The 17,522-nt window shown below is 42.9% G+C and overlaps 1 protein-coding gene across 6 annotated transcripts in view; it reads right to left on the bottom strand.

Annotated features, from left to right (window-relative positions):
• Nucleotides 1–17,522, bottom strand: part of fat1a (FAT atypical cadherin 1a) — a 185,085-nt gene that overhangs the window by 39,914 nt on the left and 127,649 nt on the right. For all 6 annotated transcript variants that reach the window (XM_059648069.1, XM_059648075.1, XM_059648056.1 and 3 more), the window contains 3 exons: nt 16,148–16,344; nt 10,674–10,827; nt 10,050–10,283 (listed from right to left, as the gene is read on the bottom strand). In XM_059648069.1, the coding sequence (XP_059504052.1) occupies nt 10,050–10,283; nt 10,674–10,827; nt 16,148–16,344 (585 nt within the window). The remainder of the gene's footprint in view (nt 1–10,049; nt 10,284–10,673; nt 10,828–16,147; nt 16,345–17,522) is intronic.

Genomic DNA, 17,522 nt, shown 5'->3' with positions numbered 1-17,522 from the left:
ACATCTAGGCACAAGACAATCAGGTTGATGGAAAAGTTGGAAAGGGGAAGGCTCAGAGGAGATATGAAGTTTTCAGACCTCTTGTAGACTTTGAACTGAGTAGATAGGCAGAAATTGCACTCAGTCGTATGAGGATGACGAATAAGAGACCACGGATTTAAAATAAATTGCAAAACCAAAAGTAAATGTGATGTGAGAAGCAGAGTGAATTATTGTGCCGCCGATACGCACTGCCCGAGACAGTCATGGAGGCTGGCTCAATGAATATATTCAGGAGGGCAACGTATGATTGTGAGGAAAGTGCAGTACCAAGTCTTGATGCTTATTTGGGAAGCTGTGCAGAGAACAGGCTAAATATCATCTGCCTAATAAGCAAGTTGTGATTTACTGTATGTGATGCATAGAGATACTCTAGTATTAAAGGCTACACTAATATCTTAAAATTCAAAAATATTTCAACAAAAAGAATTCATCAGATCTGAGGAAGGGTCACTGAGGTTTGATTTCTCTCCACAGATGCTGCCAGACCTGCTAAGCTATTCCAGCAATTTCTGCTTTTGTTTCTGATCTCCAATATCCACAGTGCTTTTGGATTTTATTTAAACTAAGCTTGTTAATTCAAAAACTACAAAAATAAACTGAACTTTACAGAAGATCAGCAATTTGGACAGAATCAATGTTGAATTCATCATGCTTGAAAACACCTGCTTAACAATGTATGCTGGATTCATACAACTGATAGTGGGCTTTACTGTTCCCTTAACACCCAGTCTGACCTGTGCACAGAATATTACCAAGATTAATGTTTTGCCTAATTGTGTTGACATGATTGATTCTCTTTTTGTATTTTCACTAAATTATCAGCGACACAGCAATGTGCCTTATGTGAGCTAGAAATAAACTGTTTGGAAAAAAATGTGAAATTTCTGGTTAATTGTTATTTAGACATATCTTGCTAAACTGTCATTAAAAGATATGAATCAATGCTGCTTTAAAAAAGCTGATGATGCAAAAAAACTGCAAAAATCAGTTATAGCTAACGAAAACAACAGTTACAATCACCAAAATGCAGCTGGCATTCAGAACGCACATCTCACTGCGTTGCCAAACCAAGGCTGAGGAAGTCTTCTGAGTCAGTGGTAGAACGGCTGCCTCTGAGCCAGAAGCTGAGTATTCAAAATTCACTTTAGGCAGTTCCATTCACAATACAGTCAAATAAATACCTATGTACAAACTCTTCCAACATACGGCAACAGCAGTAAGTAATTGAGTGCAGGAGAGATTCTTGGTGAGCCACCCGATGGAAATAAATTGGAGCCTCCACTATTGTTGCCCAAATCTCCATGCTACAATATGCATTTACAAACAGGTGCTGCCACAGCAAGGTGGGCCCTTTGGCAGTGGAGTTGGTAAGTGGAGTTAATTAGACAAGGCAACAGGTATGGATTTTGGACCTGTTTCCTTGGCCTACTCTTGCTGAAATCATGGGTCCTTGGGTCATGCTGCCTTCAGGCAGAGAACTCAGGTACAGAGAAAAGAATCCTAGAGTGGAGAGTTAGAAACTCTCACAGTAGGGAGCTTGATCAGTTTTAATACCACTAGTTTCTAATGACACTACAACAAAACTTTTGAGAATTCCAGTATTAGATGCATTCAGCATCCAGTAGCAATTTAGTCCTTCCAGTTGATGTGCCTTATGTGTGTTAGCATGGGTGGGCCACATATTGGTCAGTCTTTTGTTATTTCTTGCCTTCAGCTTGCATTGCTGGGTACTAGTACAATTATCGCACAGAGAGACTCAAGTGCATAATCCTCTTCAGCCAGTAAACAGTCTCTTTAACAGCAAATGACATGCAGTGATTTCCTGGGGCAACTTATGTAACTTTTGGGTTAGTAAATTTGCAGACGACATGAAGGTCGGTGGAGTTGTGGATAGTGACGAAGGATGCTGTAGGTTGCAGAGAGACATAGATAAGCTGCAGAGCTGGGCTGAGAGGTGGCAAATGGAGTTTAATGCAGACAAGTGTGAGACGATGCACTTTGGTAGGAGTAACTGGAAGGCAAAGTACTGGGCTAATGGTAAGATTCTTGGTAGCGTAGATGAGCAGAGCGATCTCGGTGTCCACGTACACAGATCCTTGAAAGTTGCCACCCAGGTTGACAGGGCTGTTATGACGACATACAGTGTTTTAGCTTTTATTAATAGAGAGATCAAGTTCCGGAACCAAGAGGTTATGCTGCAGCTGTACAAAACTCTGGTGCAGCCGCACTTGGAATATGGCGTACAGTTTTGGTCACCGCATTATAAGGAGGATGTGGAAGCTTTGGAAAGGGTGCAGAGGAGATTTACTTGGATGTTGCCTGGTATGGAGGGAAGGTCTTACGAGGAAAGGCTGAGGAACTTGAGGCTGTTTTCATTAGAGAGAAGAAGGTTGAGAGGTGACTTAATTGAAACATATAAAATAATCAGAGGGTTAGATAGGGTGGATAGGGAGAGCCTTTTTCCTAGGATGGTGACGGCGATCACGAGGGGGCATAGCTTTAAATTGAGGGGTGAAAGATATAGGACAGATGTCAGAGGTGGTTTCTTTACTCAGAGTAGTAAGGGACTGGAACGCTTTGCCTGCAATGGTAGTAGATTCGCCAACTTTAGGTACATTTAAGTCGTCAATGGATAAGCATATGGACGTACATGGAATAGTGCGGGTTAGACTTCAGATTGGTATGACAGGTCGGCACAACAGGGCCTGTACTGTGCTGTAATGTTCTATGTTCTATTGTATACCTAGGAGGTCCAGGCTAAACTACAGGAGACAGAGGAGGCTTGGATACCAATCACATGGCCTGGCAGTGTTCGGTCACATCCTGGTGCCCATGAAACCAGTTTCTCAGCCATTGCTCGAGAGATAAATATAAGCAAGTAAACCTGACAGAAAACCCAGGGGGAGGTGGCCTAGACTGTAGCCTTTCATTTTTCAGACTAGTTCTCTAGCTGGATGGCTCAAACCAGTACTGGTTTCATCCTTCTCTTTGAATAAGAAGTGCAATGCCTGGAGAGGACATCTTAATACTGGGGGCAACTCAGTGTAACTGCTACCTGTCCAAGAAGGGACAGTCCAGGGACTCATACCAAAATTGAGGGAGTTAATTCACAGAAAAGTCATGCACAGTCAGTCATGGTATCAGAATTGTACTTAATAAAATAATATACCAGACAACACCATCTCTGGATATGTCTTGCCCCAGTGTGTAGGGCAAATCCTGCAGAGGTGGTGGCACAGTGATAAACAGTAGAGAGAAGTTGTTCGGAGAGCTCTCAACAGTGACTCCGGTCCCCAAGAAATCTCATGGCATCACAACAAACTTGGGCAAGAAAGCCCCGTGAGTAACACATAGCCATCCTCCTGCAACTTGGAAGAAGCCCTGACTTTGGCAATGACACAGAGTGTACTCTGGGTAGAGGACTTCAATGTTTAACACCAAGAATGGCTAGGCAGCACCGCAATTACTAAGCTCGTCAGTCCTAATGTCAGGTCCTGCTGTCAGACTGAGCCTGTGGCGGTGGTGAGGGGAACCAACAAGATGAACCATTCGAGTCCTCAGATACTGACACAGTTCATTTAAAAATTCTACAAAACCAGGCTAGGGATGACAAGTAACATGCGTGGCACATAAGTGTTGGGAGACAGCCATCCTGAACAAAATAGCATCTAACTATCTCCCTTGAGATTGCGTGTTATTACCAGGGCAGAATTTCCCACTATTAGCATCCTGAGGGCTGCCACTGACCCAAAACTGAACACAAACAGGGTTTTTACAACAGAAGGTCAGAAATTTGATTTTCTGCAGCAAATAATTCTCCTCTCACCTTCCCAAATCCTGTCCTCTAGCTACAAGACAGAAATTGGGAGTTTGATGGAATACTTACCACTTCCCTGGATGAGTGCAGCTCCCACAACAGCTTGGAAGCTTGATGCCAGCTAGGACGAAACAGCCTGGCATGATTAACAGCACTGCCGCAAAAGTTGACTCCCTCCACCACCAACACTCAGCAGCAATGCGTACCATTTGGAAAGGTACTGTAGAAATTGATCAAGGGTCCTCAGGCACCCCTTTCCAAACCTGAGAGCACTGCCAGGTAGAAGGGCAAGGGCTGCAGATGCTTGGGAACACTACAACCTGCACATTCCCCTCCAAACCACTCATTATGCTGACATGGAGATATTTCAGGGTTCATTCACTGTCACTGGGTCAAAATCCTGGAATTCCCTCCCTAACAGCATTGTGAGTCAACCTACATCAAACAGAATGCAGTGGTTCAAGTGGCCGCTCAACACCACCTTCTCAATGGTAATAGGCATGGACCATAAACCCACAAACTCAACGAACGAACAAACAAATAAAAGGCTGTTAAAGCTCCTTGAGCCATGGTTGATCTATGCTGCAATTTCATCTAACAGCTTTTGATCTATTCCCTTTAATATCTAATAAAAAAAGCTGCTCATCTTGGGATTTGACAACTTAACTGATTCAATGCACACAGCTGTGAGATGGCCATAATTCCACATGACTCATGCCCAGGCATGAAAAAGCATTTCTTGATTTCCCTCTTGAATGGGCTGCTCTAATTTAAAAAAAAATGTGAACGCTTGTTTTTGTTCGGGTAGTTTAAGCAACCTGTTTTCATAATTTAAAAATGTGAGTTTGGGTAAATTACTAGAGAATTGTCAATGCACCACCTCCAAGGCCAATATATTCTTATTTGCCTTGTTCATACTTGTGATTGGGGTGCTGCTGGCAAGGAAGCCATCTATTGTCAATTCTTAAGTGCTGCTAGCACGATGGTGAGCTGTCTTTTTGAACACCACAGTCTATGTGGTGGCAACACCCCTGCAGTACTGTTGGGGATAGTTTCAGGATTCAGAAACAGTGGCACTGACGAATAGTTATGTAGTTGTAAGACTGGATGGTGATGTGGCTTCAAGGCTGTCTTCCAAATCATGATGCTCCCAGGTATCTAATGCACTGAACCTTTTAGGCTGGAGGTTTGAAGCTTTTGTTGAAGGAGCCTTAGTGAGTCGCTGCAGTACACCTTCTACAAACTACTATTGTGTATCAGCGAGGAAAGAGTGAGTAAATGTTCAAAGTGTTGGATAGACTGTCTGTTAAGCGGTAGTGTAATGCTTTGAGTGTTGTTGGAGCCACATTCATCCCGGCAACTGCAGCCGCTCACTTGCTATGGTAGACACAATAATTATAAATTGCTAAAAACAAAGGCATGAAGTCAAAGCACTTCACCTACCCACCAGAATTGAGACACGATAATACCAACTTTAGAAAAGCAATAATTATTTTTGCAGCATAAAAAAGGGTGCTGATTGATTGGGCTATGCTTGGCAAAGCGAAGCAGCGGGAATCATTAATAGCCTTAGTCTTAATTAAATTCAAAACAGCCAAGTCAGCTTTGATCAGGGCATTACCATGGGGATGTATTAGGGAGTCACTGTCTCCATAACCCTGTCTGCATTGAAAAAGGTACAATGTTTGGACGTATTCTTTTTGCCTATAAAGAACATGACCGTGTTTGAGAACAAACGGACCGTCCAGTACATGCAAATGACTTACACAGTGAAACTGACCGATGATCTTAAATTAGATTCTAGCGTAATTCTTAGCACAGTTCGGCTTATTTAGTGAATGTAAACAAATGGCAGAATCTCATCTAATCTTGGGCACTATGTTTGAGTTGTGCAAGCATTGGCTCCATGGGCATAGTTGGCACATGCATTCAAACAGATTCATCATGGTCTGGCAAACGTTGTGAAATATGATCTACACATCTGGAATCACATGGCACTGACATTCTCTCACCGTACTACTCACTTATGTGGTAGGCAATAACACTCTTTTGGCTTTGTGGTAACGTTACGTCAGTGGAGAATACGATTTGTGTTCACTTCAAAGTAGGTGCATGAGTCAGTTAACTTTATCTGCAGTTCAAATTTTCAGACACCTTACAGGTAATTTGACATAGATTGGGCACTTTTCAGGGTTAATATTTATATGATTCAGTTCAACTGAAGTATTATTTCCTTCTGTTTGCATTCAAATTGTTTACAAAATACTAAACTTTATATTAACTGTTGTACTTGTGCACCAACCTTCGGTGATAAATGTACCTGGATACAGAAATCCTCGGTCCTCACAGTTCTTCATTACTAGGAAAAGAATCTCATGTTTTTCTAGGATTCACATTCCCACATTGAATGCAATCTGCCTATTCAATCTATTAATTCTAGTACACCTTAAACTAGCATCAGCTGTGAATTTTTTTTGCAGTCAGAAGAGTACTTCTACAATGTGAAAAGAATATGTGTACATGTCCTATCTACAGAGGAAAACAGGATTAATCCATTTTGGTCACTCCCTCCTCAATATCATGGCATATACCATCAATAGAGCCATTAAAGCAACAAATTCTTTAGCAATAATCTGGGTGTTTGTACCTAATTTATGTCCTGCAAAAATCAAAGGCTTCAATACCTTTCCAAAGTTACAATCGAGGCAAATACAAGATCATATGCTAGATAAGAGGCAAAAATAACTTCTATCAAGGCAACATTTAACAGGGTACATTTTTAAGGAACATTGTGGGGAAAATTGTAGAGAAAACAATGTAAGTGGGAGCTTAGCGACCAAACTAAAAATTCCTTTCAATGAAGGAATGCTACCATGACAAGGACTGCAACAGTTTAAGGAAAAGATTCACAACCACCTTCTCAGGTTAACTATGAGTGGAGCTTACTGGAGTCTGGTGGACCGAGCATCCAGGCAGGGAAATCTGGAGAATCAAAGGCGAGTTTCTGCGTCAGAATCCCAGTGCCAGAAATCCTGCTCTCAATTAAGTTGGGAGGACGAAGGGTCCAATGTGGGAATTACGCTCAATAATGAGTCAATTGGGAGCACTTAATTGGTTAGCAGTTTTTTGGGACAAAATTTCCATCCTACTGGTCTTGATTGCTTGGACAATCAGATGCCGGTCCATTAATCGCCTGGCAATATTTAAATATCATCAGGATTCTCGACTGGAAACAACTTTCCCACTCATTCTCCAACTGGGGCGAGGCAGGGCTTGGCTATGGTTTTAAATCCCAGTCTACATTTGTTATTAATGTAGACTTGTCATATCTCAAAACGAAAATCTATGATTTTCCATTAACATAATGTACTGCTGCATCAAAGCATTATTTAAAAGTATGTCATTGGTTTTGACAAATCATTAAGTTTCTTTGTTTGAAGATCACAAGAGTAAGTTCAGATGATTATGTCCATTCACAATACTGGAAGGTTGCACTACCCTTTTCTAAATGGAGCTTTCATTGTACAGTACATCTGGAAACAAGTTATTAGGTTTGTTTAGTTTCTGATAACTGTGTTCTAACACTTTTGGTTATTAGTAGAACTGGAACATATCTTACCTGTGAGGGATAATGGGAACTGCAGATGCTGGAGATTCCAAGATAATAAAATGTGGGGCTGGATGAACACAGCAGGCCAAGCAGCATCTCAGGAGCACAAAAGCTGACGTTTCGGGCCTAGACCCTTCATCAGAGAGGGGGATGGGGGGAGGGAACTGGAATAAATAGGGAGAGAGGGGGAGGCGGACCGAAGATGGAGAGTAAAGAAGATAGGTGGAGAGGGTGTAGGTGGGGAGGTAGGGAGGGGATAGGTCAGTCCAGGGAAGACGGACAGGTCAAGGAGGTGGGATGAGGTTAGTAGGTAGCTGGGGGTGCGGCTTGGGGTGGGAGGAAGGGATGGGTGAGAGGAAGAACCGGTTAGGGAGGCAGAGACAGGTTGGACTGGTTTTGGGATGCAGTGGGTGGGGGGGAAGAGCTGGGCTGGTTGTGTGGTGCAGTGGGGGGAGGGGATGAACTGGGCTGGTTTAGGGATGCAGTGGGGGAAGGGGAGATTTTGAAACTGGTGAAGTCCACATTGATACCATATGGCTGCAGGGTTCCCAGGCGGAATATAAGTTGCTGTTCCTGCAACCTTCGGGTGGCATCATTGTGGCAGTGCAGGAGGCCCATGATGGACATGTCATCAAGAGAATGGGAGGGGGAGTGGAAATGGTTTGCGACTGGGAGGTGCAGTTGTTTGTTACGAACTGAGCGGAGGTGTTCTGCAAAGCGGTCCCCAAGCCTCCGCTTGGTTTCCCCAATGTAGAGGAAGCCGCACCGGGTACAGTGGATGCAGTATACCACATTGGCAGATGTGCAGGTGAACCTCTGCTTAATGTGGAATGTCATCTTGGGGCCTGGGATGGGGGTGAGGGAGGAGGTGTGGGGACAAGTGTAGCATTTCCTGCGGTTGCAGGGGAAGGTGCCGGGTATGGTGGGGTTGGAGGGCAGTGTGGAGCGAACAAGGGAGTCACGGAGAGAGTGGTCTCTCCAGAAAGCAGACAGGGGAGGGGATGGAAAAATGTCTTGGGTGGTGGGGTCGGATTGTAAATGGCGGAAGTGTCGGAGGATAATGCGTTGTATCCGGAGGTTGGTAGGGTGGTGTGTGAGAACGAGGGGGATCCTCTTGGGGCGGTTGTGGCGGGGGCGGGGTGTGAGGGATGTGTCGCGGGAGATGCGGTCAAGGGTGTTCTCAATCACCGTGGGGGGAAAGTTGCGGTCCTTAAAGAACTTGGACATCTGGGATGTGCGGGAGTGGAATGTCTTATCGTGGGAGCAGATGCGGCGGAGGCGGAGGAATTGGGAATAGGGGATGGAATTTCATCCCCTATTCCCAATTCCTCCGCCTCTGCCGCATCTGCTCCCACGATAAGACATTCCACTCCCGCACATCCCAGATGTCCAAGTTCTTTAAGGACCGCAACTTTCCCCCCACGGTGATTGAGAACGCCCTTGACCGCGTCTCCCGCATCTCCCGCGACACATCACTCACACCCCGCCCCCGCCACAACCGCCCCAAGAGGATCCCCCTCGTTCTCACACACCACCCTACCAACCTCCGGATACAACGCATTATCCTCCGACACTTCCGCCATTTACAATCCGACCCCACCACCCAAGACATTTTTCCATCCCCTCCCCTGTCTGCTTTCCGGAGAGACCACTCTCTCCGTGACTCCCTTGTTCGCTCCACACTGCCCTCCAACCCCACCATACCCGGCACCTTCCCCTGCAACCGCAGGAAATGCTACACTTGTCCCCACACCTCCTCCCTCACCCCCATCCCAGGCCCCAAGATGACATTCCACATTAAGCAGAGGTTCACCTGCACATCTGCCAATGTGGTATACTGCATCCACTGTACCCGGTGCGGCTTCCTCTACATTGGGGAAACCAAGCGGAGGCTTGGGGACCGCTTTGCAGAACACCTCCGCTCAGTTCGTAACAAACAACTGCACCTCCCAGTCGCAAACCATTTCCACTCCCCCTCCCATTCTCTTGATGACATGTCCATCATGGGCCTCCTGCACTGCCACAATGATGCCACCCGAAGGTTGCAGGAACAGCAACTTATATTCCGCCTGGGAACCCTGCAGCCATATGGTATCGATGTGGACTTCACCAGTTTCAAAATCTCCCCTTCCCCCACTGCATCCCTAAACCAGCCCAGTTCATCCCCTCCCCCCACTGCACCACACAACCAGCCCAGCTCTTCCCCCCCACCCACTGCATCCCAAAACCAGTCCAACCTGTCTCTGCCTCCCTAACCGGTTCTTCCTCTCACCCATCCCTTCCTCCCACCCCAAGCCGCACCCCCAGCTACCTACTAACCTCATCCCACCTCCTTGACCTGTCCGTCTTCCCTGGACTGACCTATCCCCTCCCTACCTCCCCACCTACACCCTCTCCACCTATCTTCTTTACTCTCCATCTTCGGTCCGCCTCCCCCTCTCTCCCTATTTATTCCAGTTCCCTCCCCCCATCCCCCTCTCTGATGAAGGGTCTAGGCCCGAAACGTCAGCTTTTGTGCTCCTGAGATGCTGCTTGGCCTGCTGTGTTCATCCAGCCCCACATTTTATTATCATATCTTACCTGTATCTGGATCAGTCGCTTGAACTCTTGTTAGCAGTGTTTTGTTAGCTGTGTTTTCAAAGACAGATACAGTGTATGGATCAGATGAAAACACTGGTGCATTATCATTCACATCCTCCAGTGTTATCACAACATCAGCTTGGCAGAAGTAACCTCCTCCATCAGTGGCTCTCATCAATAGGTTATAAACTGCTTGTTGTTCACGATCGAGTGGAGCTAAAGTTTTCAATTCACCTAAGTAGATAATTTAAATACAAAGTTAGGTGCTAAAATGATCAGTTGACAGCTTTTACATTTTCTTGACATTAGTACATGATTTTCATTTGGCTTTCAACAGATTTTAGAACTCAATCACTGTTCAGCCTATTTTCTCCAGGTATCCTACAAAGCAACACCATTTAACAGACTTTAATTATCTACCCAATAGTCCATTAGCTTTTGGCATGGATGTCAATTTCTTTTCATTCAACAATCATAATTAATTTTCTGGAGGCAGATTAAGAGTAACAAAATCAATTCAACTGTGGAAACACACTTTATAGTGAGTGTTGGAAAGTTTGATACACTTCCTAAATTGTAACAATTTTGGAAAACAGACAGAAGTATCTCAGCGAATATTCTCACCAGTGTTTGGATCTAGTCTGAATTTCTCCGAACCAGTTCCATGGAGTGAGTAAGTGATTTCTGCATTCGAGCGGATATCTGCATCCTTAGCCAGAACCACAAGAATTAGTTTTCCAGAAGCAATGTCTTCTGCAATTGTCTCAGTGTACAATGTCTAAAAAGAAAAATAAAGTGCAACATTTTACTGAGCAGTTTTCATTTCACATCTCCCATAAACCTTGAAATAACTGGCAGATGATGGAGTCGAAGAAAGATACTGATGCAGTTTCTCATGCTATTTTAAGGATCCACTGTTATCAGTGGACATCTTCCCCGCCACCGACCCCAACTAAATTAGCTCTGCCTGATCATTTCCATTTATTACTAATTGAGCAAGATTGACAGAAAGCAATTTATTACATCTTGTTACCCAATTCTCACCATTTGATGATTACTGTCCCTAACACAACAACTCTAAAGATCTTCGTGTACTTCAATAAGAGTTTCTAACACATTTGACCTCATGTCATCACATATGGAAAGGTAAAGTAAGTGGAAACTTCAAGTCAAATGACATTGAACAGTGATGGACAATGGGGTTAAAAGTTTATTCAGTTCCTATTTAAGGTAATACATACTTTGTCCTAGTTGTTCAGAATTTTATGAAGAAATTTTATAATGGAAGTTGCTAAGAAAATGTAACTTGTTGCAGTTAGATGCTTCTAAAGAAATAATGGCATTAATTTGAGAAAGGGTATAATCACCACATCATAGATCTAGATTGATTGTGACTGGTGACCGCATTTATATGCGGCTACGAGTATGTATAATGAAGCAAGTTAACAAGAAGTGAATATAGACATAATAGATAATAACATTTCTGATGTTATTGACATAAGAAGTGACATGATTTGACATAATTGCAATCATTCAACACTAATTGCTGGAGACAGATTTTTAACACAGATAAATATTTAATAATTCACTAGAAGAGGAAATTAAAAACAAACCTGGATTTGTGTTCACTGATCTTTTACTGAATTTTGAGGTTGATATGAACAAAGCAAAGTAGGTTCTGTGCTGCATTTCAACATTTGATAATTAAGCAGTTATTTAAACATTGTATGTGCCGCCTTTGGAATACAGTGTACAATTTGGGAATTACCTTGTATAGCACATGATGGATTAGAACAGGATTTGGCAAGTGATGACTATGAAACTTAATATTTAAGATTATAAAAGCTGGTCTCATTTTCAATGAAGAAAACGACTGAGAAGCACTGATGCTGTTAGAGATAGGAATTGGAGAGAAAACACCTTTTGGTCATCGAAGTAAAATTCAAGGAGATTCAAAATACAACTACAAATCAGATTCTCTTCATGAATATGAGAAATCAGACATGCAGAAAAAGCGTTATTACTTTAGTAACATACTTAAAAGAGAGTTGATGATATATCAGGTAAAGATGAGGATTCAAGTTGATAAAACAGCATAAACAATGGACTTATTGGGTTGAATGGCCTTTCTCGTTTTTCCAATTATATCAGAAATAAGAGTGTGTGTGCCCATCAGACACAAGGTTGACCAATGCTCATCAAAATTTAGTAATATAGAAATAAGCAAAAAATATGTTCATGGCATCCTCTATGGTTTAGTAAAGAAATATGCCTATAACCTAGGTGCAATGCTATACTTTCTAGCTCCTACCACCATCGCTTAATTAACACTGAATGAAATAACTGAAGTGTTGTATGATAAATATCCAGCAATGCTGGCAATCAGAAATGCCAAAGTTTAAACAGGTACAACAAAAGTTATCCTCTATGGAATTCCCTTTAAGAATTCAAATGGCATAAAAGCCTGACCTGCTATTAAAGGAGCTGAAGGCCTGTTCCATCTGGAGAACAGAAGTCATCTCAGCCATTTTGGTGTCCAAAGGACTTCCAGTATTGGCACAACAGATTAAAATGCATACATTGCACACATAACTTTGATTTGACAGCAGTGAAACAGGGTAGAACATAGAACATAGAACAATACAGCGCAGAACAGGCCCCTCGGCCCTCAATGTTGCACCGACCTGTGAACTAATCTAAGCCCCTCCCCCTACACTATCCCATCATTATCCATATGCTTATACAAGGACTGTTTAAATGCCCCTAATGTGGCTGAGTTAACTACATTGGCAAGCAGGGCGTTCCATGCCCTTATCACTCTCTGAGTAGATAACCTGCCTCTGACATCTGTCTTAAATTTATTACCCCTCAATTTGTAGCTATGTCACCTTGTACAAGCTGAAGTCATCATCCTCGGAAAAAGACTCTCACTGTCCACCCTATCTAATCCTCTGATCATCTTGTATGTCTCTATTAAATCCCCTCTTAGCCTCCTTCTCCCCAATGAGAACAGACCCAAGTCCCTCAGCCTTTCTTCATAGGGCCTGCGCTCCAGACCACTCAACATCCTGGTAAATCACCTTTTCTAATGCTTCCACATCCTTCCTGTAATGGGGCAACCAGAACTGCATGCAATATTCCAAGTGAGGCCGCACTAGCGTTTTGTACAGTTGCAGCATGACATCACTGCTCTGGAACTCAATCCCTCTACCAATAAAACCTAACACACCGTAAGCCTTCTTAACAGCACTATCAACCTGGGTGGCAACTTTCAGGGATCTATGTACATGGACACCAAGATCCCTCTGCACACCCACATTACCAGGAATCTTTCCCTTGACCCAGTGTACTGCCTTCCTATTATTCCTCCAAAAGTGAATCACCTCACATTTATTTGTATTAAACTCCATTTGCCACCTTTCAGCCCAATTCTGCAGTTTATCCAAGTCTCCCTGCAGCCTGCAACATTCTTCCACACTGTCCACCACTCCACCGACTTTACTGTCATCTGCAAACTTACTAACCCATTCACCTATGCCTGCATCCAAATCATTTATAAAAATGACAAACAGCAGTGGTCCCAAAACAGATCCTTGAGGCACACCACTCGTGACCTGACTCCAGGCTGAATATTTTTCATCAACCACCACTCGTTGCTTTCTTACAGAAAGCCAGTTTCTAATTCAAACTGCTAAATCTCCCCCAATCCCATGTCTCTATTTTCTCCAACAGCCTACCATGTGGAACCTTAAAGGCTTTACTGAAGTCCATGTACACCACGTCAACTGCCCTTCCCTCATCCACATGCTTGGTCACTGTCTCAAAAAACTCAATGAGGTTTGTGAGACACAATTTGCCCTTGACAAATCCATGCTGACTATCTCCAATCATATTGTTGCTTGCTAGATGGTTATAAATCCTCTCTTATAATCCTTTCCAAAAGCTTTCCTACAACAGATGTAAGGCTCACAGGTCGATAATTACCTGGGTCATTCCTACTGCCCTTCTTGAACAAGGACACAACATTTGCAATTCTCCAGTCCTCTGGTACTAAACCTGTAGACAATGAGGACTCAAAGATCAAGGCCAAAGGCTCCGTCACCTCCTCCCTAGTTTCCCAGACAATCCTTGAAAAATCCATCGGGCCCAGGGGATTTATTTACCTTCACACCTTCTAGAATTGATAACACTTCCTCCCTACTAACCTCAATCCTTTCAATTCTAGTAGCGTGTAACTCAGTCATCTCCTCTACAATATTCTCCTGTTCCTCAGTGAAAACAGATGAGAAATAATCATTTAGCACCTCTCTGATCTCCACAGGGTCCACACACAACTTCCCACTTCTGTCTTTGACTGGCCCTATTCCTACCCTAGTCATCATCTTATTCCTCACATACCTATAGAAAGCTTTAGGGTTCTCCTTTATTCTACCTGCCAATGTCTGCTCATGGCCCCTCCTTGCTTTTCTTAGCTCTCTCTTTAAATCCTTCCTAGCTATTCTATAACTCTCCATCGCCTCATCTGAACCATCTCGTCTCATCGTCACATAAGCCTCCCTCTTCCGCTTAACAAGAGATACAATTTCTTTAGCAAACCACGGTTCCCTTACCTTATTGCTTCCTCTCTGCCTGACAGGGACATAACTATCAAGGGCACACAATATCTGTTCCTTAAACCAGCTCCACATTTCAATTGTTCCCATCCCCTGCATTTTGCTAACCCATTCTATGCCTCCTAAATCTTGCTTAATCGCATTATAATTGCCCTTCCCCATCTATAACTCTTGCCCTGTGGCATGTTCCTATCCCTTTCCATTGCTAAAGTAAACATAACTGAATTATGGTCACTCTCTCCAAAGAGCTCACCTATCATTAAATCAAACACCTGGCCTGGTTCATTACCAAGTACCAGATTCAGTGTGGCCTCCCCTCTTGTCGGCCCTTTGACATACTGTGTCAGGGAGCCCTCCTGCACGCATTGGACAAAAACTCATCCATCCGACGTACTAGAGTTATAGCATTTCCAGTCAATGTTAGGGAAGGTAAAGTCTCCCATAATGACCAGCCTGTTCCTTTCCTTTGATATTAAAAATCATGTCAGATCTCTAGCATCTGTGGTTCCTTCATGTCATGATGCAATTTCTGCTCTTAGTACAGAGGTAAACTAACACCGAGCAAGATTTTGTCCAAAACAAATGTGTCAAAAATATAACATGAAATCTTCCGCTGGAAGAGAAACAGTGAAGCACAGTCATTTATAAGGAGGATAAAATCATGATCTTTAGACTGGAGCTAAGATTCATTCTGCATAGGAACAAAAGAGATGTGAAGGATTACATTGCTCAATAAGCTACAAAAAGCAAAATTCTCTTTAACCTACTCTTTGGATCAGGCCATTGAATAAATCATTTAGCTTCATGTACGTGAAGAGTAAATGCACAAGATTTTTTTAAAAAAATTGTTCTTATCAAGTGTGCCATCAGCTTTTCATGAATCCTATCCAGCATTTTGTTTATAGACATATTCACAACTGAGCAACACCATCCGTTTCTTACAGATGAATTGTGTCACTAAGCCAGATAAGGATATTGTCCCATAAACTTTTAAAAGGCTGAATTTACTTTGTATAGTTTTCTTCATTACAATTCCCAAATACACAATAACATCAAAAATTTAAGCTGAACTTTATGAAATTAAAGAATTAAGAATTTAAAATAAAATCCACATGATACTGTAAACTCCAAATTCAGGAGAAATATCGCTCTCTACAGAGGTTAGAGTGTGAAACTCAAGCTCAAGGAATAGTTGCAGAGGGAATGCTGTAGTTGAATTCAAGGCAAAGCTTGCATATGAGAAAGAAAGGAAAAGACTGGGAGTAAGATGAAGGCAGGTAGACAGAGGCTGCTGTAAACTATTAACATTGGCATGGGCTTAATAGGCTAAATAGTCCATTTCTGCCTTATAATGACGTTGCAATTTGGTAATGCTCCTTAGGCCTTCTACAAATAAGGAATTAATTATGAACTTATAGCTTATCTGTTATACATTGCATTAATATATTAATTGTTTGCAAAGACTTCTGCACATCCAACACTCACCTTCTCACAAATAGGACTGTTATCATTTGCATCAAGGACTTTAACCTCTACTACAGCTTTAGCCACTAATGTCCCATCAGTCGCTGTAATGTTCAGAAGGTAATGATCTTTCTTCTCTCTATCCAAAGGTTTTCTGACATAAACCTTCCATTCATTTTGAATGTGCTCAATTGCATATTGCCCCAGAGGATCGCCTCCTGAAAATTAATTTAAAATTGGCAGGTATGAGCATACTACCAGATCAAGGAGAATGGTAATGACGACTTCTCATCACTGATGCCTTTATTTGACAAATACTTTGAACCATATCGAAAATATTTGTGTCACATTTGCTGGTATAAAATCTGTCAGGAGTCAACTTGGATAGATAACACTAAGCGTTAAAGAACTGAACATAACAGCTTTATTATGAGGCGATGTGTTTCTCGCTTCTGATGGTCATCAAATAATTTTTGGGAGTTTTAGCCTAGATAGCAAATTTCAGCAGGTTGCTGAATGTGAAGAGATTCATAGTCAGGTCCAAATTATTACCAAACATGCCAACTCATATACTTTCTAATTGGAACTTATCTAAGAGGAGACACAAGGCAGCGATTAGCATTTAGCCCACACACAAATCTTTATGTCTGCATTGGAAACAAAGCATAACAACTGACACAATTTCCAAGATGAGCTGTTGCATAGATTGGGAATCGAGCACAGGTAATTGGCATACGTAGCCAAACACTGCATTTAGTGGTACTTTGCCTACTTGTTATTGAAAAATACAGTCCAGTCAACAGAATCTAAGTAGTAAAGACATCCCAGAAAGCAAGAACTTCTATTGCTTAAAATGGGCTGTAATGTGCTGGTGGTGACATTTTTAAAAAAATTCTTAATTGATTTCACATTCTATTTCAACTTGAATAGAAAACAGGGCTTGCAACTTTAATAGTATCAGAGATAAGGGGAACTGCAGATGCTGGAGAATTCCAAGATAACAAAATGTGAGGCTGGATGAACACAGCAGGCCAAGCAGCATCTCAGGAGCACAAAAGCTGACGTTTCGGGCCGAGACCCTTCATCAGAGAGGGGGATGGGGTGAGGGTTCTGGAATAAATAGGCAGAGAGGGGGAGGCGGACCGAAGATGGAGAGAAAAGAAGATAGGTGGAGAGGAGAGTATAGGTGGGGAGGGGATAGGTCAGTCCAGAGAAGACAGACAGGTCAAGGAGGTGGGATGAGGTCAGTAGGTAAGAGATGGAGGTGCGGCTTGGGGTGAGAGGAGGGGATGGGTGAGAGGAAGAACAGGTTAGAGAGGCAGAGACAGGCTGGACTGGTTTTGGGATGCAGTGGGTGGAGGGGAAGAACTGGGCTGGTTGTGTGGTGCAGTGGGGG

The sequence above is a fragment of the Stegostoma tigrinum genome, chromosome 1 (assembly GCF_030684315.1).
Source record: "Stegostoma tigrinum isolate sSteTig4 chromosome 1, sSteTig4.hap1, whole genome shotgun sequence".
NCBI lineage: Eukaryota > Metazoa > Chordata > Chondrichthyes > Orectolobiformes > Stegostomatidae > Stegostoma > Stegostoma tigrinum.
Note: the sequence above shows the minus strand (reverse complement) of the source record. Positions and strands in the feature narration are given on the sequence as shown.